The sequence below is a fragment of the Anomaloglossus baeobatrachus genome, chromosome 6 (genome assembly GCF_048569485.1).
Source record: "Anomaloglossus baeobatrachus isolate aAnoBae1 chromosome 6, aAnoBae1.hap1, whole genome shotgun sequence".
Lineage (NCBI taxonomy): Eukaryota > Metazoa > Chordata > Amphibia > Anura > Aromobatidae > Anomaloglossus > Anomaloglossus baeobatrachus.
The window spans coordinates 66,855,598-66,881,821 of record NC_134358.1 but is presented as its reverse complement, the minus strand read 5'-3'; the positions used below and the strand labels follow the sequence as shown (position 1 = coordinate 66,881,821).

Below are 26,224 nucleotides of genomic sequence, written 5' to 3'. Positions count from 1 at the left end.
GATTGTCGTGACGCCACTCTCAGTATTGCGGTCAGCGGGGACCGCCACTGCAGATTAAGGGATGCCTGGGGCTGATGGTGGGTGCAGTCAGTATATTAGCCCCCTGAGAGTGAGGCAAGCCCCAGGCCCCGGTGTATGTGTGTGGGACCACAGGTCGCAGAATGACTCAAACACAGTCCAAGAAGTCTTTCAACGTGTTTACTCACTGTTTGGAGGTCACGGTGAGATGCCCGGGCGACACTGTGATAACCAGGTTGAACCAGGAATTCCAGGAGGCCGTTCTGAGGGTAGCTGTCCACTCGCCTTCCTTGCACTCTTTCTGTTTTAGGAGGATCCTTTGCTTGAAGCGTGGTAGGACCCCTCCAGGGAAGCTGTTACCACCCTGCTCCCCTCTCTCTGGCTCGTCTGCCGGCAGCGTGGCCTTGGTGGGATGGCTTCTGGCCCTGTCCCCTTATGGGCCTGGTGATTGCTGCTTGGCTCAAGCTCTGTGTAGTCGTGGTGAGGGCATGAAGTACCCCCCCCCCACCTGTAGGTTAAGCAGCTCTGGATGATCTGCTGCCTGTACTGGGGACCTAGTTCCCCTTGTGTGCTCGGATACCGGGATCTCCGTACTCAGCCACCCTTCTCTCTGGATGATTTTCAGGCCGACCCACGGTACTCTTTTCTCCCCCGCTTTCAGCTACTGCACTCCTCAGGACCTGTCTGACACGAGAGCTCCTCTGCTCCCTTCCACACACTTCAACTTCTTCCTCTCGACTCTCCTCTTCCTCTCTCTCTCTGCCCTGCTTCCTAGCAACCAGCCCCTGAACACACCCCCAGCTGGGAATTGAAAGTTAACCCCTTCTGGCTACCCAAGGGTCCCCTCTGGTAATGTGGGAGGCCTGGTCACTATATGTTTGTGTGTGCACCTCATCCTGGCCTTTGGAGATTACCTGGAAGCATTGCTCCCGCATGGGTGCAATACTCTGTGGTGCCTGACCAGGTCAGGGGCGCCACATTCCCCCTTAGTTATCATCAGCACGTCCTCGGGCTGCAAAGACAAGAGAAAAAGGTAAATACAAACTTTTCCCACACAGGGGCAATTATTTACATTTAAACATACCAGGTACCATTCCACCACCAACCACCCACATGTCCGAACCCCACCCAAAAACCTCCAGGAGGTAGGTCGCCGGTCCTTTTGGTGACCAGGGCTGGGCCATCACATTCCCCAGACCTTTCCTCCAATCTTCCTCTCCTGAGGAGAGTGGTGTAAGGTAGGCCCCATAAACAGGCGTACCCGCTTCCGAGTGTTGGAGGGCAGGCCCCATAAACAGGCGTGCCCCCTTGTTGGTGCAGAGCCATGCCCCTCAACAGGCAGACTCTGTGGTTGATACCAAGGAGGTAACTTTTTACAATGCAAAAGTTTGTGGTTAAAGCCAGTTCATAACCAGTGGTCTAACATTTTAAGGAGGTCTCACAATAGTCCTTGTGGGCACATTTCGCTTAAACGTTACTTAACTATAACAGGTTAAACATTACATTTCATACCGTCACTTTGAACTAAACTGTACTTTCTCTATAGCGTAATGGGAGCTGACCAAAGTTGCTGCGGGTTGACCTACGCAGTACTATACTGTCATCTGTCTGAGGTTGTGTCCTCCCACCCGATGTATGTGTCTCGATGTGAATAATAGGTGTACTAGGTATTGATACCAGTGCATGGTCTTCTGCTTCAGCTACATTTGGCTCTTCCAGGTTCTGAACAGGTTCTTCTGGTTCTCTTACTTCTCTAGATTGAGGGAATGTAATGACTGGAATAACTACTGCTCCATTGTATTGAGGCCAACTTGCTGGAAAATCTCCAAGTACAGTATGGATCATCTTTTCTTTTGGTTCTTGAACTGGCAAAGGGTTGGGAATTTCTTCAGGGATTCTTAGTTGTTCAGGACATTTCTTTAAGCGATCTCTAGAAACGACAGCTGTTGTTTTTCCTCCATCTTTGCTGATAAGGCATGTCTTTTCATTGCTAAGCGTCGATGGTAACACAGTATAGGGTTCTTCTTCCCAGTGATTGTCAAGTTTATGACGTCTTCTCTTTCTTTTGAGAACTATATCTCCTGGCATCAAAGGAACAGCAGGTGCTTTTCGATTGTAGGCCTTTTCTTGTTTCTCACGCTGCTGAGTCAGGCTTCGCTCCACACACTCTTGTACTTTCTTGTATTGGGCTTGGCGGTTGGAATCCCAATCAGCACCTTGTAGATGGTCTTCAGGGGTCTCAACTCCCATTTCCAGATCTACTGGCAATCTCCCGGGTCTGGCCCTCATCAGGTATGCCGGTGTGCAGTTCGTGGAACTCACAGGGATGTTGTTATACATGTCCACTAGATCGGGCAGTTTTTCCGGCCACTGACTTCGTTCTTCTAGTGGGAGCGTCTTCAGAAGGTCGAGAATGATGTGGTTCATCTTCTCACACATGCCATTGGTCTGAGGATGGTAAGGCGTAGTACGGATCTTCTGGCAGCCGTATAGGTTACAAAACTCCTTAAACACTTCAGCTTCAAAGGCTGGTCCTTGGTCAGTGAGCACTTGATCTGGATAGCCATGTGGTCGACAGAAGTGTGTCTGGAAAGCTTTGGCTGCAGTTTGACCTGTCAAGTCCTTGACTGGTACTACCACCAGGAATCTGGAGTAGTGGTCAACCATAGTGAGAGCGTAGTTGTAGCCTTGTCTGCTGGGTGCCAACTTTACATGGTCCAGGGCCACGATCTCCAGGGGCCGTTTAGTTTGGATTGGCTGGAGTGGTGCTCTCTGGCTGTGCTGGTCTTTTCTTCTAAGATTGCAGGGCCCGCAGTTTCGACACCACTTCTCTAGGGCAGATCTCATGCCCACCCAGTAGAATCTTACTTTAAGTAGGGCCTCCAGTTTCTTCCAACCAAAGTGGCCTGCACCATTGTGATAGGCTTCTAGCACCATCCTCGTATCCTTCTGTGGTACAATCACTTGCCACACCTTCTCATGCGTCCTCGGGTCAATGATGCTCCTGTAAAGTTTGTCTTGATAGATGAATAATCGACCCCTCTCCTTCCATAGGTACTGTGCCTCAGGTGGGGCTCCTTTGTCAAGGCTGGCGCCCGGCTGGCTGATCAGTTTCTTTACCAAGCCTACCGCTGGATCATTTTCCTGGGTCTCCTTCCAGTTGTAGTGAGGTAGTGGGTTCAGGGTCACCTCTTGGCGGTTGGCACGCGACTGCCGACACTGTTTTGCTCCATGGCGATGGAACGCTGGCAGCTCAATCTCTTCAAGATCATCTACATCTTCACCCTCGTCTGCTAGGTGAGGCATCCTGGACAGAGCATCTGCGTTGCCGTTCTTGCGGCCAGCTCGATACTTGACAGTAAAGTCATAATTCGCCAGTCGGGCTACCCAACGCTGCTCCATGGCACCCAATTTAGCAGTATCCAAGTGGGTCAGGGGGTTGTTGTCCGTGAAGACAGTGAATTTGGTGGCTGCCAGGTAGTGCTTGAACCGCTCTGTGATAGCCCATACCATGGCCAGGAACTCTAGCTTGAATGAGCTATAATTCTCCGGGTTTCTTTCAGTAGGCCTGAGCTTCCTGCTGGCGTAAGCAATCACACGCTCTTTGCCTCCCTGCACCTGTGAAAGCACTGCTCCCAGTCCCACATTACTGGCATCTGTGTACAGTACGAATGGCAGACCGTAGTCAGGGTAGGCTAGGATCTCTTCACCCGTCAAGGCCCCTTTCATTTGTCTGAAGGAGTGCTCTTCTGCTTCTCCCCAGTGAAATGGCGGGCCGGAGATCTTTCCTCTCTTCTTTGGGTGGCCTACCAGGAGCTCTTGCAAAGGCGCTGCCATTTTCGTGTAGCCCTTGATGAACCTTCTGTAGTAGCCTACCAAGCCAAGGAACTGACGTACCTCCCGGACGGTAGTAGGTGTGGGCCATTCCTGGATGACTGTGACCTTCTCTGGGTCCGGTGCTACTCCTTCTGCACTGACCACGTGACCTAGGTACTGGACCTTTGGCTTCAGTAGATGGCACTTGGATGGTTTCAGCTTCATTCCATATCGGGATAGCGCTTCAAAGACTTCAGCCAGGTGTTTCAGGTGGTCCTCGTAGGTCTTGGAGTACACGATGACATCATCCAGGTAGAGCAGGACGGTCTCAAAGTTGAGGTGCCCTAGGCAGCATTCCATAAGCCTCTGGAAGGTCCCGGGGGCATTGCAGAGTCCAAATGGCATGCTGTTGAACTCACAGAGGCCCATTGGGGTGGTGAAGGCCGTCTTCTCCCGATCTTCTTCTGCTACAGATACTTGCCAGTAGCCACTAGTAAGATCTAGGGTAGAAAAGTAGTTAGAGGCTTTCAAGGCAGCGAGGGATTCCTCTATCCTTGGCAAAGGGTAGGCATCCTTGTGTGTTATCTGATTTATCCGTCTGTAATCCACACACATCCTCATCGTGCCATCCTTCTTTCTTACCAGGACCAGGGGAGCCGCCCAGGGGCTACAACTGTCCCTTATGACGCCTGCCTCCTTCATGTCCTTCAGCATGTCCTTTGTGCGCTGGTAATGGGCTGGTGGAATAGGCCTATGTCTTTCCTTAATGGGAGGATGACTGCCTGTGGGTATGTGATGTTGCACCCCTTTGATCCTACCAAAGTCTAGTGGGTTCTTACTAAAGACCTGCTCGTATTCCTGCACGACCCTGTAAACCCCATGTTTCTGGTAGTCGGGTGTAGAGTCAGTCCCCACGTGTAGTTTCTGGCACCAATCCTCTAACTGCTTTTGGGAGGTCTCGCCCTCTTTTGAGTCAGCTTGTGTCAGGGGACCTACAGGTGTTATGGCGTCATCTGAGCATGTAAACAGTTTGGCTATGGTAGCGTACCTTGGTAGTCTGGCTTCCTCCTCCCCACAGTTCAACACTCGTACAGGCACTCGTCCCTTGTGTACATCAACTACCCCCCTGGCTGTCAGAATCGTGGGCCAGTGGTCTGAATGAGTGGGCTCTAGTACAGCCTGGTAATCTTGTCCTCTGAGACCTACCGCTGCTCTACACCACATCATCATTTCACTCCGTGGGGGTATCACAATGGGGTTTGCATCCATCACCCGTACACTACCAATCTCACCGCCAGTCTGTTTTACCTGTTGCTTCCTCAGAATGATTCGGATCTCCTTTTGCAAGGCTCTTTGCGACCTGCCCTCAGCACCTTCAACAATCTGGTGAAGCAACAACAACACTTCCCCTAGGCAATTTTCTATGACATTAGTGCCTAAAATCATTTGCGGGTTCCTTTCTCTAATATCAGTGTCCACAACAATCAGTCCTTGTCCCTTCATTTCCTGCCTTCCCACCTTTATGGTTACCTCTTTGACCCCGATCTGGTCTATAGGTTGTCCGTTGGCAGCATAGATGGTGAGGGAGGGGTCCGGTGGTCGGAGATCGTCGTCCGACCAAAACCTCCGATAAAGGACATACGGGATCGTGGTGACCTGAGAGCCGGTGTCCAATAACGCCGGGGTAGGGATCCCGTCCAGGACGATGGACAGGACAGGACGTCCACCCACGTACTGATCACAGCAGCGACTTGGGCCTGATCTTCTTAATCCTGAGGACTGGCCCCCGGCCCCAGGTTTGGCTCGTTTAAAGGACAGGCCCTTGCATAGTGTCCTGCCTCCTGGCAACGACGACAGATGGGTTGTCCAGATGAGTCATAGCGATCACTGCTCCTGCCTCGGGTTGGAGGACCTCTTCTCCTCCGCATCCAAGGGACGTCCTCTGGGTTGTCAGCTAGCAGGATCCGATGAGGGACTTTGGTCTCTGAGGGCAACTGTATTGCTTTCAGGATTTGTGCGACGTCCTTAGTGAGCTGTTGCACCTGGGAGGATAGTGTATTTATGGTCTCTGCTGGCGTGTTGAGTCCTTTTGCAGTTATTAGGGTCTGCGAGGAGGATTCCGCTCCTGCAGCCGTGGAACTGGCAGGCCATGCTGGTGCGACGGGGTCTGTGTCCACAGGAGGTTGGAGTGCTTTCACTGCCCTGTCTTTCAGAATGGCAAAGTCCACGTCAGGGTGTTCCAGGGACCACAGCTTCATCTGCTTCCCATCCTCAGGAGAGCGCAGGCCCCGCAAGAATTGTTCCTTCATCATCCGGTTTCCTTCCTGATCACTGACAGGGTCCACCAGCTTGAGAGCCCGTAGTGCAGCCTGCAGCCTGAGGGCATAGGCTCTTATGCTATCTTGGGGCTTCTGACGGCAGTTATAGAAGTCCGTCCTCAGCTCTCCCTCGGTGCGGTGTTCAAAAGCAGCTGCTAGTTTGGCAAAGATGGTCTCAACAGAGCTCCGGTCATCATTGGTCCAGGACTCAGCTTCCAATTCTGCTGCTTCAGTCAATTGTCCCAGCACCACAGCGGCCCTCTGCTTACCAGTCATCGCGTGCATGTCTAGCAGGGTGTTGATCTTCTTCTTAAACCCGGTCAGCGTGTCTATTTTACCGGCGTATTGGGGCAGCCATTGCGCTCCTGGGACATACAGCAAGGAAACTGGCATTATGGGGGAGATTTCGGCCGGCGCAGCTGCGACCGCGGCACCGGCACCAGGCGCTGCTGCGTCTAGCGCGACGGGGGCTGGCCTCGCTTGGGCTGCGTCGCCCTGACCAGGGGCATTACCTCCTGCAGCGTCCATTCTTCTTCAAAAATCTGCGCGCCCCCTTTTCACTTCCTGGATCAGAACGCTCTCCGAATTGTGGGGGTTCTGGGGCGGCCACACCTCTTCGTGGGCGGTGCTCTTCTCCCTCGCGCGGGCTGCAGCGCGCGCTTTTGAAGATGGCAATATGGCGGCGGTTCAATTTTTGCGGTCGGACCTCTGAGGCACACGGTCACCTGTCTGAACAGGTCTAGTCCTTATCCTGTTCGTGACGCCAGAAGTTGTGAAGCCCCGCTAGTATGTGTCGGTGCAGTACCTTCAGGGACTCCACGTGGATGGAACAGTCTGGTCACAGGTAGGGAACCTTCTTTTAGGATTGTCGTGACGCCACTCTCAGTATTGCGGTCAGCGGGGACCGCCACTGCAGATTAAGGGATGCCTGGGGCTGATGGTGGGTGCAGTCAGTATATTAGCCCCCTGAGAGTGAGGCAAGCCCCAGGCCCCGGTGTATGTGTGTGGGACCACAGGTCGCAGAATGACTCAAACACAGTCCAAGAAGTCTTTCAACGTGTTTACTCACTGTTTGGAGGTCACGGTGAGATGCCCGGGCGACACTGTGATAACCAGGTTGAACCAGGAATTCCAGGAGGCCGTTCTGAGGGTAGCTGTCCACTCGCCTTCCTTGCACTCTTTCTGTTTTAGGAGGATCCTTTGCTTGAAGCGTGGTAGGACCCCTCCAGGGAAGCTGTTACCACCCTGCTCCCCTCTCTCTGGCTCGTCTGCCGGCAGCGTGGCCTTGGTGGGATGGCTTCTGGCCCTGTCCCCTTATGGGCCTGGTGATTGCTGCTTGGCTCAAGCTCTGTGTAGTCGTGGTGAGGGCATGAAGTACCCCCCCCCACCTGTAGGTTAAGCAGCTCTGGATGATCTGCTGCCTGTACTGGGGACCTAGTTCCCCTTGTGTGCTCGGATACCGGGATCTCCGTACTCAGCCACCCTTCTCTCTGGATGATTTTCAGGCCGACCCACGGTACTCCTTTCTCCCCCGCTTTCAGCTACTGCACTCCTCAGGACCTGTCTGACACGAGAGCTCCTCTGCTCCCTTCCACACACTTCAACTTCTTCCTCTCGACTCTCCTCTTCCTCTCTCTCTCTGCCCTGCTTCCTAGCAACCAGCCCCTGAACACACCCCCAGCTGGGAATTGAAAGTTAACCCCTTCTGGCTACCCAAGGGTCCCCTCTGGTAATGTGGGGGGCCTGGTCACTATATGTTTGTGTGTGCACCTCATCCTGGCCTTTGGAGATTACCTGGAAGCATTGCTCCCGCATGGGTGCAATACTCTGTGGTGCCTGACCAGGTCAGGGGCGCAACAGTAAAGAACCTATTATAGACAAGGATTTATTACTTAGATAAATAAATCAATTGAGGGCGCAATCCTCATAGTAAAAGGGCAGAGGGAAATGCACATGACACCCATGTCTGGCAAGGAAGTCCGCTGTCGCTAATGTCATGGGGTGGGACAGGATCACTAGGAACAGGGGAGCCTAAACTGGCCCTCGGGCTAGGAAACCCTGGTTATTCATGATCTCAAATATATGTCTGAAGGTGACAATGTTTGGGCCGCCTTCCTTACCCTAGCTCCTGAACAACCCTGGTCTAGTGGACCTACTCCCACCAGCCAGTAGAGGGCCGGGACAGGAGTGATTAATCCCAAACAAATAAACTGATGGGGGGGGGAACTAAAACTCAAACTCACAGCAATCATTCACAGAGGTATAGACAATAGGGAAACTAATGGAAAGGAGGAAATAATCAGACCACAAGAGTATTTCAACAATACACCAAACAGCACATAATCTGGATATCAAGCAAAAAGGACCGGGATCGCATAATGCTATTATCGGCATGGGAGACCAGGCTCTACCATCTTAAAAAGAGCAAAGGCGACTGTGATAAGTCTCCTGCAACATGTGACTCAAGCAGTAATCCAGACTATAATTATATCAAAAAGACTGACCAGCACATCTAATTGGTGTGAACAGGTGCTAGCTGAAAACACATTATAACTACATAAATACATACAGCTGAACTCTCACATGCTAATCATGAATAATCGAACTCTGGTATTGCATTATTGTTATAAGAATATTTGAAAAAAGGGATAATAAGCTTATGTATTGGCCAATGCATGTGAGCCCGATAACCACAACAAGGTGATCTCAATATACTGGGAATCGACCTTAAATGGCTCTACCTGAGTTCAAAATATATATGTCTGGACAGGAGGGATCCAGCTATAAAGGAGGATGGACACTGCCTGGTTATAGGGCAGAGTGCTCAGTCTGAAAGAAATGCACTACAAATATATCAAAAAGACTGATCCGCATATTCCTATAGCAGTAATGCAATACCAGAGTTCCCTTATTCATTGTTAGCAATCTAGAGTGCAGCTGTATTTGTTTTGTAGTAATCCACTAACTAGCAGACATTGTGTGACCACGACCCACCGAGGGCATTAATGCCAAGCAAGGAAAGTATCTGAGCAGTTTGATCTCTTTAAACGCCAGTTCTGCACACATCATATATGCCCCAGACTCCGGCCCTGGTTGCCTTACACACCGGGCCTCCACCCTTTCCATGTATTTGTGCTACTCTATGAACACATCTTGCTCCTGACCTGGACTTGGAGAAGTTTATTTAGCACTATGACTTTTATGACATTGCATCTTTAAATCAATAGTAAATAACCACAATGAAGGAAAGTCTGCAGACAGGTCATTCAGGCGCCATAGTAATGTGTATCTGAGGGGGTGCAGGCAACATCATACATTAGTGCGTCTCATGGAAGGAAAGTTCTGTAGTCACCTAGCAGGATTTTCAATTACGGGAATCATTTATTATGTTCCTCTTACTGATGTAATAGCCACTTGTCATTGCTGGAGCTAGATCCTGTCCAGATTGGTGGTTAATTGGTTTATAGAATATCACTGTATTGTAACAGGAGCAAAAAGATCAAGAAAACTCACATTTCTTATGTTATGTTCCATTTCTTATTAATTATTCCTATATGTGTCCTATATGTGAATATCTACTGTATTTATTTCTCTCTATTTTTCTTTCTATTTCCATCTTTCTTTCTCTTTTTCCTGTTTTTCTTGTTCCTTCCTTCCTTTCTTACTCTTCTCCAATTTATCTATCTGAATAACCCTTTAAGGACTAGTCAATTTTTTTTTTTTATTATTATTTTTTTTTTTGCACTTTCGTTTTTTCTTTCCCTTATTCCTAGAACCATACCTTCTTTATTTTTCTATCGATATAGCTTTGTAAGGGCTTGCTTCTAGTGGGATAAGTTGTACTTTGGAATGACACCATCCAATTTATCATATGATGTTCCCGGAAAAATAGGAAAAAAATCCAAGTATGGCAAAGAAGCAAAAAAAAAAAGTGCACTTCTACAATTTTTTTTTATTTACAGCATTCCTTTTATCGTAAAAAAAAAAAAAAAAAGACCTGGCAAATATGATTATCCAGGTCAGTGCGATTATGGAGATTCCAAACATGCATAGTTTTATTTAAGTGATAAAAAAAATTAAGAAATTTGGGAAAAAAAAAATTCTATTACAGCGGCTGAAAAAATACAATTTTTAGTGTTTGATTTTTTTTGTTATCAATTGAATTCATTTATTTTATATTTTGATAGATTGGATTTTTATGAACACAGAGATACCAAATATGTGTATTTATTTATTATTTTTATTTTTTAATTTTTAATGTGATTAAAGGGCGTAATTTGAATTTTCCATGGTGCATTTCACTGTATTTGTTAGTCTCCTTTAGGGGACTTGAACCTTTGAACCTGTGATCATCCAATCGCTTGTCCTATATACACCAATGCCACAACAAAATATAGCAAAAAATCACAGTCTCCTATGATCGCCAGCCATGGGTGGCTTTCACAGGAGTATCATCATGACAGGCACAGGGGTCTTCAGAAAACCTCTGGCTGTATCTGCAACCCATCCACATCCTGTGGCCACGTTGCAAGAGTTCCGATGAAAAGTTACATCAGCACTCTGGTGCACTGCTGGTGCACATTAAATGCTGCTTTACAGATTGACAGTAGCATTTTACAGGTTAACAGCTGCAGGTGGAGCTACGACTGTTAGAGGCAGATGATGGCTGAATATCACGGCCATCATCTGCCAGATAGATATAGGCTCAGCCTGCAAGCCAATTTTAAAGGCAGGGAGGTGACATAGGAGGGACATAGTCAATCATATGTTGTAAGGGGTTTTCTCAAAAACTGACTTTGGAGTTTTGCCCCCCATTTTTTGGATTTGTATGCAAGAGATTTGGTGATCATCCTAAGGGCTTTACTCCTTTGCATGAAAAGTACTGCTTTTGTTTTTATCTATCTATCTATCTCTATCTACCTATTTATTTATCTCTATTTCTATCTATCTATCTATCTATCTATCTCTATATCTATCTATCTACACTCCCTGACAGAAGTTCTGTCGCTTATCCATGTTATATAAATAAAAGCTTATAATCTGACTTTAAATTCATCCATTGGTTTTATAAATTACTCTTTTGAAAGCTGAAACCCTCCCAAATTTGGTTTAGGTTATGAAAGTAAAGTTGCTGCAAAGCTGAAATATTGATCATTTAATGAACACAGAAAGGTTAGATTTTGGCAACACAAAAGTTTTAGCGCCCACAGAAAGTAATGTGAAATTCAAACAAATAATTAACTTCTGATACAAAGATATAACATTGGTGAGTGAAGTTGTGGTGCTATTAGAGCCATATTTAATATTTTGTGTGACTTCCATGAGCTTGAAGGACTGCATCCATGCGGTTCAACAATGATTCATACAATTTATTGATTAAGTCATCAGGAATAGTAAAGAATACAGTCTTACATGCCTTCCAGAGTTCATCTAGATTCTTTGGTTTTGTCTTCCAAGCTTCCTCTTTCATCCTACCCCAAACATGCTCAATGATGTTCATGTCTGGTGACTGGGCTGGCCAGTCCTTGAGCACCTTGATCTTCTTTGCCAGGAGGAACTTTGTTGTAGAGATGAATGTATGAGATGGAGCACCATCCTGCTGCAGAATTTGACCCCTTTTATGATTGCGAATGTAAGAGGTAGCTAATACTTCTTGATATTATAGGCTATTGATATTGTCTTCCACCTTGCAAATGTTTCGCACACCCGCATACTGAATGTAACCCCAGCCCATGATCTTTCCACCACCAAACTTAACTGTTTTCTAGATTCATACAGGCTCCAATAGATCTCCTGCAGTTTTTGCGGTGGCTGTGGTGTAATTCCAACTGAAGATTCATCAGAGAAATCCACCTTCTGCCATTTTCCAGCGTCCATCTGTTTAGCAGGCTGTGGGACTTGGCAAATGCCACACGTTTTTTTAATTGCCTTTTGTTTAGTGCTGGCTTTTGGGCACTGATTCGACCATGGAGCCCATTTCAAGACAGAATTCTACAAACTGTTTAAGTTGACACAGGGACTTAAGGTGACCAGGCCTTTTGGAGTTCTGCTGCAGTGGAAGAGGGACTGACTTTGGATTTTCTACCAACAAACGTTCCGCCTGAGCAGTTGTCTTGCGGGGTCTGCCGGACCTAGGCTTGTCAAAAACATCTCCAGTCTCTTCAAATCTTTTTTTAATTCTTTGTACTTGACACTGAGACACATTAAAGTTGCCAGCCACCTCTGCAGTGGATCTGGTCTTCAGCCTCTTGATAATCAAGGCTTTGGTTGCAGGGTGGATTTTTGGCATGTTGTCAGAGGTCAAGTTGCAGTTCAAGTCAAGGTCTGGGGTGCTGGGTTTATTTTTATACACACGTACTAATTAAGCGATCATTTAGTGAGCACAGGTGAGGATGTAAACTAGGATTGGGTGCATTATATGACAAGGCGACAAAATGTTTGTCTTGCCAAAATCTGACCTTACTGTGTTCATTAAATGATCAATATTTCAGCTTTGCAGCAACTTTATTTTCATAACCTAAACCAAATTTGGGAGGGTTTCAGCTTTCAAAAGAGTAATTTATAAAACCAATGGATGAATTTAAAGTCAGGTTATAAGCTTTTATTTACATAAGATGGATAAGCGACAGAACTTCTGTCAGGGAGTGTATCTCCATTTCTATCTCTGTTTCTATCTATCTCTACAGTATACCTATCTCTATCTATCTACCTTTATTTCTATCTATCTATCTATTTCAAATCAAATCAAATCATATCAAATAAGCTTTATTGGCAGGACCAAATACAAATTAGTTTTGCCAAAGCAGGTGTACATTAGGGGCTGGGGCTGTGGGGATGGTGGGTGGGGACTGTAGGAAGGATGGATGGGGCACATCCAGGGTGGGGACTGTGGGGGCACTTCTAGGATGGGGGCTATGGAAGTCCATGGCTTATGATGGGGCATATCCACGGTGGGGACTATGGTAACGGTGGATGGGGCATATCCAGGGTGGGGTCTGGGGGGCCACATCTGGGATGGGGGGCTATTGAAGTCCATGACTTATCATAGTTCTCTTTCTCGAAGTCTATGGCATTCGCTCACATACCGCGCTGCTATCTCCACTGCGCTCTCTTCTTCCCCCAGCAGGATATATATTTTTTCTTCCTCCTTCATGGAGCTGAAATCCGGGAAGAGATGGGAGAGTCTCCTGAAGTGAGTGTCCCTCACTGCTGAGTACTTGGAGCAGTGTAGCAGGAAGTGGGTTTCATCCTCCAGGGCCTCTAGGTCACAGTGTTGGCACAGTCTGTCCTCCCTGGGCTTGTAGCTCTGCTTGTGTCGGCCGGATTCGATGGCTAGACTGTGGGCACTGAGTCTATATCTGCTCAGGGTCCTGCGGTCTCTGGGATCCGGGAGTTTTTCTATTTCTATTTCTATCTATCTATCTATCTATCTAGCTATCTGTATCTATCTATCTATCTATCTATCTCTGTTTCTATCTATCTCTATATCTATCTCTATCCATCTACCTCTATTTCTATCTATCTATCTATCGCTGTCTATCTATCTATATATCTATCGATCCATTTCTATATCTCTATCTATCTATCTATCTATCTATCTCTATCTATCTCTATCTATCTATCTGTATCTATCTATTTATCTCTGTTTCTATCTCTATATCTATCCATCTACATTTAGTTCTATCTATCTATCTATCTATCTCTATCTATCTATATATCTATCTATCCATTTCTATATCTATCTATCTATCTATCTATCTATCTATCTATCTATCTATCTATGTATCTATCTCCATTTCTATCTATCTATGTTTCTATCTATCTCTATTTCTATCTATCTATCTATCTATCTATCTATCTATGTATGTGTATCTATCTATCTCTCTGTATCTATCTATCTATCTATCTATGTGTATCTTTCTATCTCTCTGTATCTATCTATCTATCTATGTGTATCTATCTATCTATGTGTATCTTTCTATCTCTCTGTATCTATCTATCTATCTATCTATGTGTATCTATCTATCTATCTCTGTTTCTATCTATCTCTGTTTCTATCTATCTCTGTTTCTATCTATCTCTGTTTCTATCTATCTCTGTTTCTATCTATCTATCCCTCTATCTATCTATCTATCTCTGTTTCTATCTATCTCTATTTCTATCTATCTATTTCTATCTATCTATCTGGCTTTCGTGTATATGTATATGTTGTATATTGTACTTAACCCTCTGGTCCTAGTTTTCCTGGATGTTTCCTCCATTGTCTTTGACATCAATGATCACAGACCTGTTGTAGATGTCTGATTGGCTAATTTTCTCTCATGGCAGTGATTGTGATTTGCCTTTTAGATGATAGAAGTGTTCGCCATTACTTAGTAATAATATGCACTGGATGATAGGGATTTAATCGGATCCATCTTAGACAGAATTGAACTCTTAAGTCTCCTTCCTGACATTATCCCAGCAAAGCAGCTTATATAACAACTCCTCTCGCTCTCTTGTTTTATCTTTTGATTTATCTTTTTTTTTTTGTGGAATTTCAGTTTAATAAATTGCTTTTCTCTCCAAATTCATGCTTTGCCTTGTCTCAGACTTTACATCATATTACCTCCCGGGAGCAAACAACCTCTGTTCTCCGAGCTGCGAGTTACTGAATTGTCATTATTTCTTGTTTGCTGAAGGCATTGGATTTCATAGCAAGTTCCCCTAACGAAAAATGGCTTCTGCTTCTACAGAAAGAAAGATTGCTTGATAATGTGAAGCCAATGTACGGAAGTAAAGCCTATCCAGACTCAGAAGCTCAGATCCAGCAAAAGTCAGTTTATTGTCCTAGCCCTGAATCCGAATACCCCGACCAAAGAAGAATGGCTTTTTGGGGGGCAATCTCCCTTCCGCGTGACACTTTACACCTTTCCTTCCAGTTATCTCTTGGACCCAGAGTAGATAAATTGCACTCAGCAATGCTATACTCACTTATTATTATATTCATTTACAGTGAAGACAAAGAGCGGTCACACCAAATATTAAAGGGAATTTATCACTAGGTTTTTGCTCCCCCATCTGAGAGCAGCGTAATGTAGATAGAGACCCTGATTCCAGCGATGTGTCAACTTACTGAGCTGTTTGCTGTCATTTTGATAAAATCAATATTTTCTCTGCTGCAGATCTAACAGTTATACAGAGCTCATGAATATGCTGGACTACCTGCAGCACGCCAAGTAGTCCTGTAATGATAAATTACTGCTGGTTAAACAATGATTTGATTAAAACTACACTAAGCAGCCCAGTAAGTGACACGTCGCTGGAATCAGGATCTCTGCTCTCAGATTAGGTGGCAAAAACCTGGTGACAGATTCCCAGTTTAGATTTCTTTTTCTCTCACTCACTTTCAAAAAGAAACTATTAACACTACTATTTTTTAAAGCATTCTTACTATGCAGTGCTATTTTTACTCTTGCCTAAAACGTGTACACCGGTCACTAAACCTTATACTAGGACTCACATTTACTGTTCTGCACACATGACTTTTCAGTAGTCTCATTATCATCACAGACAGGATTGAAATGAAAAGTAGCACTTATATATACACGTAATATGAAATGATGTGTTGTTCACTGTAGGTGATGTCACGGCTCGTTTTCCCCCCTTCCTATACAATGACTGATGATACTTCTATATACAGTAGATAACACAGGGCCCGGTCAGAACTCCATGGCCACTGGATGTAATCGTTGTGAACTGTCTGCCGCCTGTTTGTATCCCTCATGCCTCTTTTGATTTGCCGGTCTGGAACAATGTCATTGTTGGAGCATGGCGCACACACAATGTTGCACTAAACCGGTTAATCTATAGAGGAGCTGGGGACACCACTAAGTATGAGGCGTTTTTCAGGGACCCAGAATACAGACCTGGTGGGTGGACCAGACTCCTATGAATTGTATTCTATACTATAGTCTCTCTCTCTCTATCTATATTTCTATTATTAATCTTTCTTTCTATCTATCTGTGAGAAAATACAATCTATTTTGTTCTTCTAGAAACCATCTTATAACTGATGTCATAGGGCTCAGCTAACACTGGGGGACGTTTTACATTTCTATACACACCACTGCGGCTCTTAATGGTCCATAGTTCTGAGGAGTTATTTCTTTGTTTGGGATACTATATAAACTGGTCACATGATGTAATAAAGCAGAAACTTTCAGTGCACCACAAAGCTTGTGTGCTACAATGATTTCCCGAGCCCTCGTAAAACAAATCTTACGAATTTGGAGTTCTAATGGCATTGAAGGAGTGTATTTCGCTCACACTATCTATCTACAAGGGTTGCTGATAAGTATTTGGCTTTGTGATTTTTTTTGTTTTTATGGTAATGAATGTTACATCACGTGAAAGCCTTATGTGTCTAATATATGTTTTCAAAATTTTGAAAGTTGTTCTACGGACACGGGAAGACAAAATGGCGGAGTCTAAGACGATTTCCACAGCAACTGAGAGCAGAGGAGTGATCAAATTGTTGTTTCTGCAAGGAAAGTCCACAAAGGATATTCATGGTGATATGTCACAGACATTGGGGGATCAATGACCTTCATATTCCACAGTTAAGAACTGGGTTGCCAAATTTAAAATGGGCCACTTCAGCACCAATGATGAGGAACGTCCTGGACGACCGAGAGCGGTTGTTGTTCCGGAGATCATCGATGCTGTGCACAACCTCATATTGGAGAATCGATGAATTTCAGCTGAAGCAATAGCAGACATCATGGGGATTTCCTGTGAACGTGTTTGTGTCATTATCCATGAACATTTAGACATGAGGAAGCTATCTACAAAGTGGGTCACCAAATGTTTGACAACAGATGTGAGAAGCATGCGAGTGAAAACTTCCCTGTCCATTTGTCAGCATTTCTGGAATGATAAGAACTTCCTGGATCGACTGGTCACTATGGATGAGACCTGGATTTATTTGTATGACCCTGAAAACAAGGAGGAGTCAACAGAGTGGAGGCACAGTGGTTCTCCTCATCCAAAGAAGTTCAGGGTGCAAAAATCAGCCACTAAGGTGATGGCATCTGTGTTCTAGGATAAGGAGGGTGTGCTGCTAGTGGACTACCTTCAAAAGGGTTCCACTATCAATGCAAGGTATTACGTTGAACTTTTGGACCAATTGATGGCAGCTTTGAAGGCCAAAAGGCGCAGCAAGCTGTCCAAAGGAATCTTGTTCCTGCCAGATAACGCCTCCACTCACACTGCAAAAGCAACCATGGCAAAACTGGCAGAGCTGGGCTTCCAGCTGGTTGACCACCCACCTTATTCACCTTATTCTCACTGCCTCCGGCTGTCATTTGTTTCCAAACCTGAAGAAACACCTCATGGGTACCAAATTTCACATCATTTCTAATGCCATGGCTGCTACGGATGCCTGGTTTGAGGCACAACTGAAAGCCTTCTTTTTGCTAGGCTTACAGAACTTGGAATACCGATGTAAGAAGTGTGTTGTCATCAGTGGAGAGTATGTGGAATAAATGTAAAGTTTTATCATCCTATCTCGTTTCTTTCTGGGTAAAGCCAAAGACTCATCAGCAGCCCCTCGTACACTAGAGATTGTGATACCTAACTATAGCTTAAAAAAGGAAGCTGGTGCAGGTAGTGGGTGCGGGATTCCTTTAAGAGGACCCTACGCTATCAAAATGCTGTGGTAGGGCTTATAGTAAAACGTTGTCTGTCACTGTATCTAGGACACAGAGCAATTGTGATAATAATGCCAGTGCTACATGTTCTTTTTTTAATTGACAGCCTGATATCTTGTATTGTTTCAGGTCCATCAGACAAACCAAGGACGACCAGTCGTGAATGTGAAACGGAGCATTGATCAAAATGTTCAGCAGCAGAAGGTCAGGTTATGGCTTTATTTTCAGAAAAGTGAAGAAAACTGGGGAATAAATAACAAGGCTCCCCTCTCGCTGCTATCTGTTACTGACTTTGTAGGCTGAGTTCATTTACGGTTTGTGCTGTGTTTATTTGGTTCAGCATCTTCTATGAATTATTGCGGATGCCAAAAACTTTATAAATGGAATTTTAAATTTTCTTCCTTGCATTCCTGGTGTGCCTTTTTCTGATCATATCCATTGACTTTAATGGTAAAAAAAAACCCCGGTATGATAATTTCTTACATAGTTTCCTAGATCATGGGCAATATAGATCAATGCTGCAGTCTGCTTTATGTTTCCGAAAATCAATTACAAATTCTTTCTATTCTCTTGAACTTTATTACACATTTAAGCTTCAAGTATTGTGTGTTAACTAATTGCACCATGTTACTGCATCAAGAGGCAATGAGAGACCATTGATTTACATTTGTAAAGGAAGTAAGGAATTAATACTTGTGTTAGTTATTAGTGCTGTTTGGGTGTTGTATTTGTACTTTATTCCAATTAGTAATAATCTATTTTGAAGTGATGATTTGATGTGTATTGTGATATTTTGGCAACCAGGTGCAAATGTGCTAGATAGCAGCTCTTTCATTGAACACATCTAGTTAAAAGGGTTGGACACTACTTTTACATTCATGGTCTATTCCTAGGATAGGTCATCAATGTCTGTAAGTCCGCGGTCCGGCACCAGACACCCCCGGCACTCAGCTGTTCTTGGTGCTGGTGGCAATAGCAGGCGGCTGGAAATACTCAGTTCCTGAGTTGTCCTGTCAACGGATATTGGCGGTGGCCGGGTACTGCATATCCACCTTCTATTGATGTGAATGGAAAGCGGATGTTTAGTACCCGGTACACGGCCACTACTTTTACATTGATGGTCTAGCCTTAGGGGCACTTTGCACACTACGACATCGCAGGTGCGATGTCAGTGGGGTCAAATCGAAAGTGACGCACATCCGGCCTCGCTGTCGATATCGTAGTGTGTAAAGCCTTTTTGATACGATTAACAAGCGCAAAAGCGTCGTAATCGTATCATCGGTGTAGCGTCAGTCATTTCCATAATTTGGGAAGGACCGATGTTACGATGTTGTTCCTCGTTCCTGCGGCAGCACACATCGCTGTGTGTGAAGCCGCAGGAGCGAGGAACATCTCCTACCTGCGTCCTGCGGCTCACGCCAGCTATGCGGAAGGAAGGAGGTGGGCGGGATGTTTACGTCCCGCTCATCTCCGCCCCTCCGCTTCTTTTGGCCGCCTGCCGTGTGACCTCGCTATGATGCCACACGACCCGCCCCCTTAATAAGGAGGCGGGTCGCCAGCCAGGGCAGGTGAGTGCGTGTGAAGCTGGCGTAGCGATAATGTTCGCTACGCCAGCTATCACCATGATATCGCAGCTGCGATGGGGGCGGGGACTATCGCGCACGGCATCGCAGCATCAGCTTGCGATGTCGTAGTGTGCAAAGGGCCCCTTAGGATAGGTCATCAATGTCTGATAGGCCGGGGTCCGACATCAGACACCCCCGGTGATCAGCTATTCTCGGTGCTGGTGACAGTGGCAGGCAGCCATAAACACTCAGTTCCTGAGTTGTCCTGTCAACTGATAGGATCAGTGGCCGATTACTGCACATCCGCCTCCTATTGATTTGAAAAAGAAGCGGTTGTTTATTAACCGGTCACTTCCGCTATCAGAAAACGGGGCAGGTCCAGAACTGAGCATTTCCAGCTGACTGCTACCACAACTAAAAACAGCTAATCAGCGGGGATGAAGGATATCGGTCCCCGGCCATTCAGACATTGATGACCTATCCTAAGAATAGGCCATCAATGTTAAAGTAGCGGCCAACCTCTTTAATGTTCGCTAGGTCATTTTTACATGATTTATTTCTTAAGGTTTCCCATAAATAATATTTACTATCTAAACACAAAGAAAACTAGTACGGTTTGACCATTGGGGGTCTGAATGATTAGATCCTTACTATTCTCAATAGCGGAGGTCTAAAGTACCTTGTGTGAATGGAGATGATTTGAGCATGTGTGACCATCACATGAAGAAATGGTCGCACATGCTCACAACCACTCCACACACAGGGATCTTTGGGACCCCAATTCTCACGATTGTTGGGGGTCCCAGTGCTCAGAAGCTGAGCAATGTTTATTGGACTTATTGGACATCTCTTTAAACCAATGTAATGCAAGTTTTCTTAATGAGGAAATCTATAGTTAACAATTAATGACTCATTGATACAGTTTGCCTTTATATATTTAGAGTTTCAGTATGTCCAGATTCTTTAGCCATAGGCACTCTATGGACTGCCATGTGGTACGTGTATTACAATATCTCAAATGATATACAACGCAATACAACGTGACATTTTCTTAAGCGTTTTGTATAAATACTAGAAAAAAAACCTAATTCTTCTGTAAAAAATTTAAAGTGCACAAATCTACAGTAAAGGGAACCAACCAGCAGGATTTTCCGATATACAGTAAAGGCAGTGCCATACTGGCGCTAGGATGGTGAGTAAATCATATATTCAGTATAGAGATTGAATCTTTGATTGCAGTAAAAAAACGTTATCAAAGGTCCAGAAATGAGTGCATTGGTTAAATGGCATGAGCAACGTGGTGGGACTTTGTTGGTCGGAATTCCTCCCCTGGCTGCCGCCTCCCCTGTATTTAAATGTCTCCCTTTTTCCGCCGCTATAACACTATGGCTGGCGCATGCACAGTATTATTTTAAAGTTTTTCTCCAACTCTTCAATAAAATGTCAGCGAAATTAGCGCATGCGCGCACCATGATCTCCACCACCATTTTGCTCAACACACAGTGGAGATGACTATGAACATCGGCAGCGCATGTGCTGCTAAAAAAATGTTCAAGCTGCGCATGTGCCGCCATTCATATTTGCCTTTACAGTGTCTTCAATAAGATGGCACCAGAGATCACATTGCATGCATGCGCTGATTCCGGCTCCATTTTATTGAAGAAATGGAGAAAAACTTAAAAATAATACTGCGCATGCGCTGGCCATAGTATTGATCGCAGCAGCAGAGGGGAGAAAATTAAACAGAGGGGAGGCAGGCAGCCAGGGGAGGAAGCATTACTGAAAACCAGACTGACAAAGTTCCACCCCAATGTACTTGCCACACAAGTAATGCACGCATTTCTGGACCTTTGATAACATTTTTTTCTGCAACCAAAGATCCAATCTCTAAACCTAAGGAATGATTTGATTCACCATCCTGGTAGAGAATATGGTGAGGTGGAGGGCACAGGGCAGGCAGTGTGTAGTAGTCATGGTAGCAGGGGAACAAAAGGTCACAGCACAACCTGTCATTAACCCCTCACCTCCCCATTGTTGCACCACACACAGGAGGACTCCGTAACAGTCTCAGGTGACACACTTTCACTTCTCTTCATCAGACAATAAAGTTAAGGCTCAGGTCTTTCTTAAACACTTCCAACTTTATTTCTGGGAACTTGTTACAGCTTCAGTCCGCATCTTGTCAGCAACGGTATCCGTCTCAAAGGGATTCGTTCTCCTGCTCACACGATGCAGTTACAGCAATCGGTCCTCTGGCACCTGGGCACCGTGTAAAGTCTAAGGCCATTACTTTCCCTCACTTCACTTCATGTCCACACAGGGGTCTGCTTCCATACAGGGGTCTCCCCTTCGTGCCAGGCCATCCAGACATACCGCACCACCAGGGGGCGCACTGACCTTTTCCGTGATTGAGGGCTTCCTTCCGTCACCGCCAGCAGGCACTGACACCAGACCCCCGACTGTCAGACTAAACCCCTCTCCATGGGGAAAGTGGTTCAACAATCTGTCCAGGATCCCGCATGTCGCAGCCATGGGGGTGACCCATAGGGTCAGGATCTGTTACTTGGGACATCTTACATCTACATATCCCTGGTGACTCTCCTGTCTCTCTAACATCCACTTTCCCTTATATTCCCATGTTCTTCTCCTCCCTCTGCCTACCCAGGTGCCAGGACATATCCAAAGCCACACTGCCACCTGATAGCGAAATCACACAAGCAAGTCATTTTACAGTTACTATACAGGACAGTAGTGTGCCAGGGAAAGATGCAGAGGTGGGCCTAACTCTTAACCCCCCTACAATGGCACTGCCTGTACATTGTGTGAAAATCCTGCTAGTTGGTTCCCTTTAATGGCCTATAGAGGTCTATGGGAGCCACATTTGGATTCATACTACTGTGTGCATGCTGGGTGTGGGCGCTTCCTCAGCTCTCTCTATAGTTATGCCTCTCTGCCAACCTGCTAAGTCTGATGTTTCTGGGATAGCACTGGCTACTCCCATCTTGTCAATAGGTAATTAATGTTATCCGTAAAGTTGTACACTTCCTCTCCTTAATAATACATTTTGGATAATTTTCCGAAATTCCATTCCTGTAAATGAAAACAACAGGAAATTAAATGATAATCCCAAAGAATCATAAATCAATTTTCTTTTAATTTCTTAAACTCTCTGTCTCTATCAATTTTTGCTTTAATTAGTCTGAATCTTTAATTTATGCTGTGCCAGAACACAGGAAAGATTTGCTGTGTGCTTCCAAGTGCCGCTGGCAAGGAATACGCGCTCTACATGCGGGCCGTCTTATTATACCATTTTGTAAACAGTATTTTTTTTTATCTTTTTTGTACCGCTTCATATTAGAACCTAAAGTAACCGCTTGTTATGCATAAGAAGGGATTAGTGAGGCTTGTATTGTACAGATGTAGCAGAGCCCATTGGATCATTTCATTTTCTAAGTGCATTTTTCCTAATAGCTTTAATGAGTCATTGAACTTTTTTTATTTATTTATCCTCCAGGTATTGTAAAGTTTCAAATTTTTTGCAATAAAAACTCATTACCTTGTTGTTTTTTTGAATCCCAAAAACTATACTGTTTCTTTGCCCTGTCCATGCTCCTTTAGAAGCAGAAACATCTTTCAACTGTTGCTCTGCAAAGATCCATACAATATATATTCAAACAGTCTGTGCATAGCAATTCCCCTATCTGAGCCTCTCTGCTTCTCATTCATGTACTCAGAGGAATTCCTGTACACGGACTGAATACATTGTAAGGATCTACCTGAGCAACAGTTGAAAGGAGCTTCTAAAGGGGCATACATGTGTCATTGAAATAGCCCTTTTTTTCCATATTTTTAAAAACATTTTCTTTACTTTTTACTATATTTTGTAGTCCCCAAGGGGACTTGAACCTGTGATCCGTAGATCACTAGTACTACACACAGGAATACCACCGTATTGCTATATATAGCAAATATCGCCAGCCACAGGTATCATCATAACAGCCACCAAGGTCTTCTGCAGATCCCTGGCTATCATGAAAACCCTTCAGCACTCCACATTTGCATCGATGGGCGGTTAGAAGAGCGCACAGCTGCTCAACTCGCGGTTATTATAAGCAGATGTTGGCTGAATAACAGAGTTATCATCCGCCTGCAAAAATACAGGCTCAGGAACTGAGCCTGCATAAAAAAAAGGGATGTGACATACATACATCATATGGCTGTAAGTGGTTAAGAGTTGATGCAATGCTATAAAACTGAACAATAATATTTGTACACATGTAGGTGAGCTGATTTCAGGTTGTGTTTGCCGTAGAGGCTATTGACAATGGGCTGCCCATGGAGAACTTAGCCAAATCCCTTGCTTAAAAGTAAGAGGCGGCAGTGGTCACCGGGTTCTTTGGGGCATGTCTTCTGGCTGGTCTACATTATTATCCTGTGGTAAAAATTAGCACTTAGTAATAAAAGAGGTCTAAACCTTCAGAATCATATGGCGTTCTTAAAAAAAGAATAAAATGCAATACTCATGGGAGCAGTAGGAATAAAAGAGCAAATCTTGGCCTTTCCTCCTTGTGTGAGGTCTTATTTAAAGGGAAATTTAGGATTACGTGCCAACTATTAAAATAAATTACTGTCCATATAATGCCCTGATGTACTGAGTGTTGTAGAGCTCAATGGTTTAGCACATAAAGGGGGTTGTCTGACACCCTGCTCCTCCTCTGCTCAAGAGATACCTGGAGCCATAGCTTCCGGAAGATCTCAATGTATCGAACACCCCTCACTGTACCCTGGGTAGTGCTCAATCTTGGGTAATGTAGCTACCCCTCACTGTACCCTGGGTAGTGCTCAATCTTGGGTAATGTAGCTACCCCTCTCTGTACACTGGGTAGTTACCAATCTTGGGTAATGTAGCTACCTGTCTCTGTACACTGAGTAGTTATCAATCTTGGGTAATGTAGCTACCCCTCTCTGTACACTGGGTAGTTCCCAATCTTGGGTAATGTAGCTACCCCTCTCTGTACACTGGGTAGTTCCCAATCTTGGGTAATGTAGCTACCCCTCTCTGTACACTGGGTAGTTCCCAATCTTGGGTAATGTAGCTACCTGTCTCTGTACACTGAGTAGTTATCAATCTTGGGTAATGTAGCTACCCCTCTCTGCACACTGGGTAGTTCCCAATCTTGGGTAATGTAGCTACCCCTCTCTGTACACTGGGTAGTTCCCAATCTTGGGTAATGTAGCTACCTGTCTCTGTACACTGAGTAGTTATCAATCTTGGGTAATGTAGCTACCCCTCTCTGCACACTGGGTAGTTCCCAATCTTGGGTAATGTAGCTACCCCTCTCTGTACACTGGGTAGTTCCCAATCTTGTGTAATGTAGCTACCCCTCTCTGTACACTGGATAGTTATCAATCTTGGCTAATGTAGCTCACTTTGTGCTGAAATATTAAGAATGACAGCTACACAGTGTACCAGGCTGTCATGTACTGACTCCATAGACTGTCAATATCCAGTGGCTGGAGGTCCAGATATGAGCTGGCCAATAGAGGGGCGCCGGGTGTGTGATCTCCACATATCCGATATAGATGACTTCTGTTAAAGATAGGTCTACAACAAATCCTGCCCTATCTGTACCACTTTGCTTTAAATTTAAAAGTTCACCAATGGGTTTCAGCAGTAAAAATTAAAAAACTGTCTAGGTTAGTTTGTCATTTTTTTACTGTTCCAAGCCACAGGTCAACTTTTTATTTTACCCAAACAACCCCTTTTAAAAGTGAAATCTAAATCTCAAAGTAACCTACCACATCTTAATTCTTCTTCACTAGACTTGAGTCATTATTTAGTAAGATAAGATATAGCCGTTGGTCATGGGTAAGCACTACCATGTGGCAAAATACTCAAGTTCCCCATTGACTTCCAGTATACTCGGTACCTGAGTAGAGATTGGCCAAGTGTCCAATTGCTCTTTATGTCATCACTAATAGCCTTGTATTATATTGTTGAGTTTGACAAATTACAATTGTGGAGTTACATAAATTCAGCTCTGTTACACACACATACAGTGGAGAAAAAAAGTGTTTAGTCAGCCACCAATTATGCCATTTCTCCCACTTAAAAAGATGAGATTTGCCTGTAATTGACATCATAGGTGACCACAATTATGAGAGACAAAATGAGAAAACAAATCCAGAAAATCACCGCGTCTGATTTGGCAAGATTTTTTTTGTAAATTATGGTGGAAAATAAGTATTTGGTCAATAACAAAAGTTCATCTCAATATTTTGTTATAGATCCTTTGTTGGCAATGACAGAGGTCAGATGTTTTCTGTAAGTCTTCACAAGGTTGGCCCACACTGTTGGTCGTATGTTGGCCCATTCCTCCATGCAGATCTCCTCTAGAGCAGTGATGTTTTGGGCCTGTCGCTGGCAACACGGACTTTCAACTCCCTCCAAAGGTTTTCTATGAGGTTGAGATCTGGAGACTGGCTAGGCCACTCCAGGACCTTCATATGCTTCTTACAAAGCCACTCCTTCATTGCCCTGGGGGTGTGCTTGGGATCGTTATCATGCTGAAAGACCCAGCCACGTTTCATCTTCAATGCCCTTACTGATGGAGGGAGGTTTGCACTCAAAATCTCATGAAACACGACGAGTTGGGTTTCTAGCAAACAGTTCTACTTTAGTTTCATCAGGCCATATGACATTCTCCCAATACTCTTCTGGATAATCCAAATGCTCTCTAGCAAACTTCAGATGGGCCCGGACATGTACTGGCTTAAGCAGGGGAACACGTCTGGCACTGCAGGATCTGAATCCCTG

The 26,224-nt window shown here is 44.9% G+C and overlaps 1 protein-coding gene across 2 annotated transcripts in view; it reads left to right on the top strand.

The window, feature by feature from the left end:
- OXR1 (oxidation resistance 1) overlaps nucleotides 1–26,224 on the top strand; it is a 660,539-nt gene that overhangs the window by 130,743 nt on the left and 503,572 nt on the right. For both annotated transcript variants that reach the window (XM_075352960.1, XM_075352958.1), the window contains exon 2: nucleotides 17,972–18,046. In XM_075352960.1, the coding sequence (XP_075209075.1) occupies nucleotides 18,030–18,046 (17 nt within the window). In that variant the 5' untranslated portion in view covers nucleotides 17,972–18,029. The remainder of the gene's footprint in view (nucleotides 1–17,971; nucleotides 18,047–26,224) is intronic.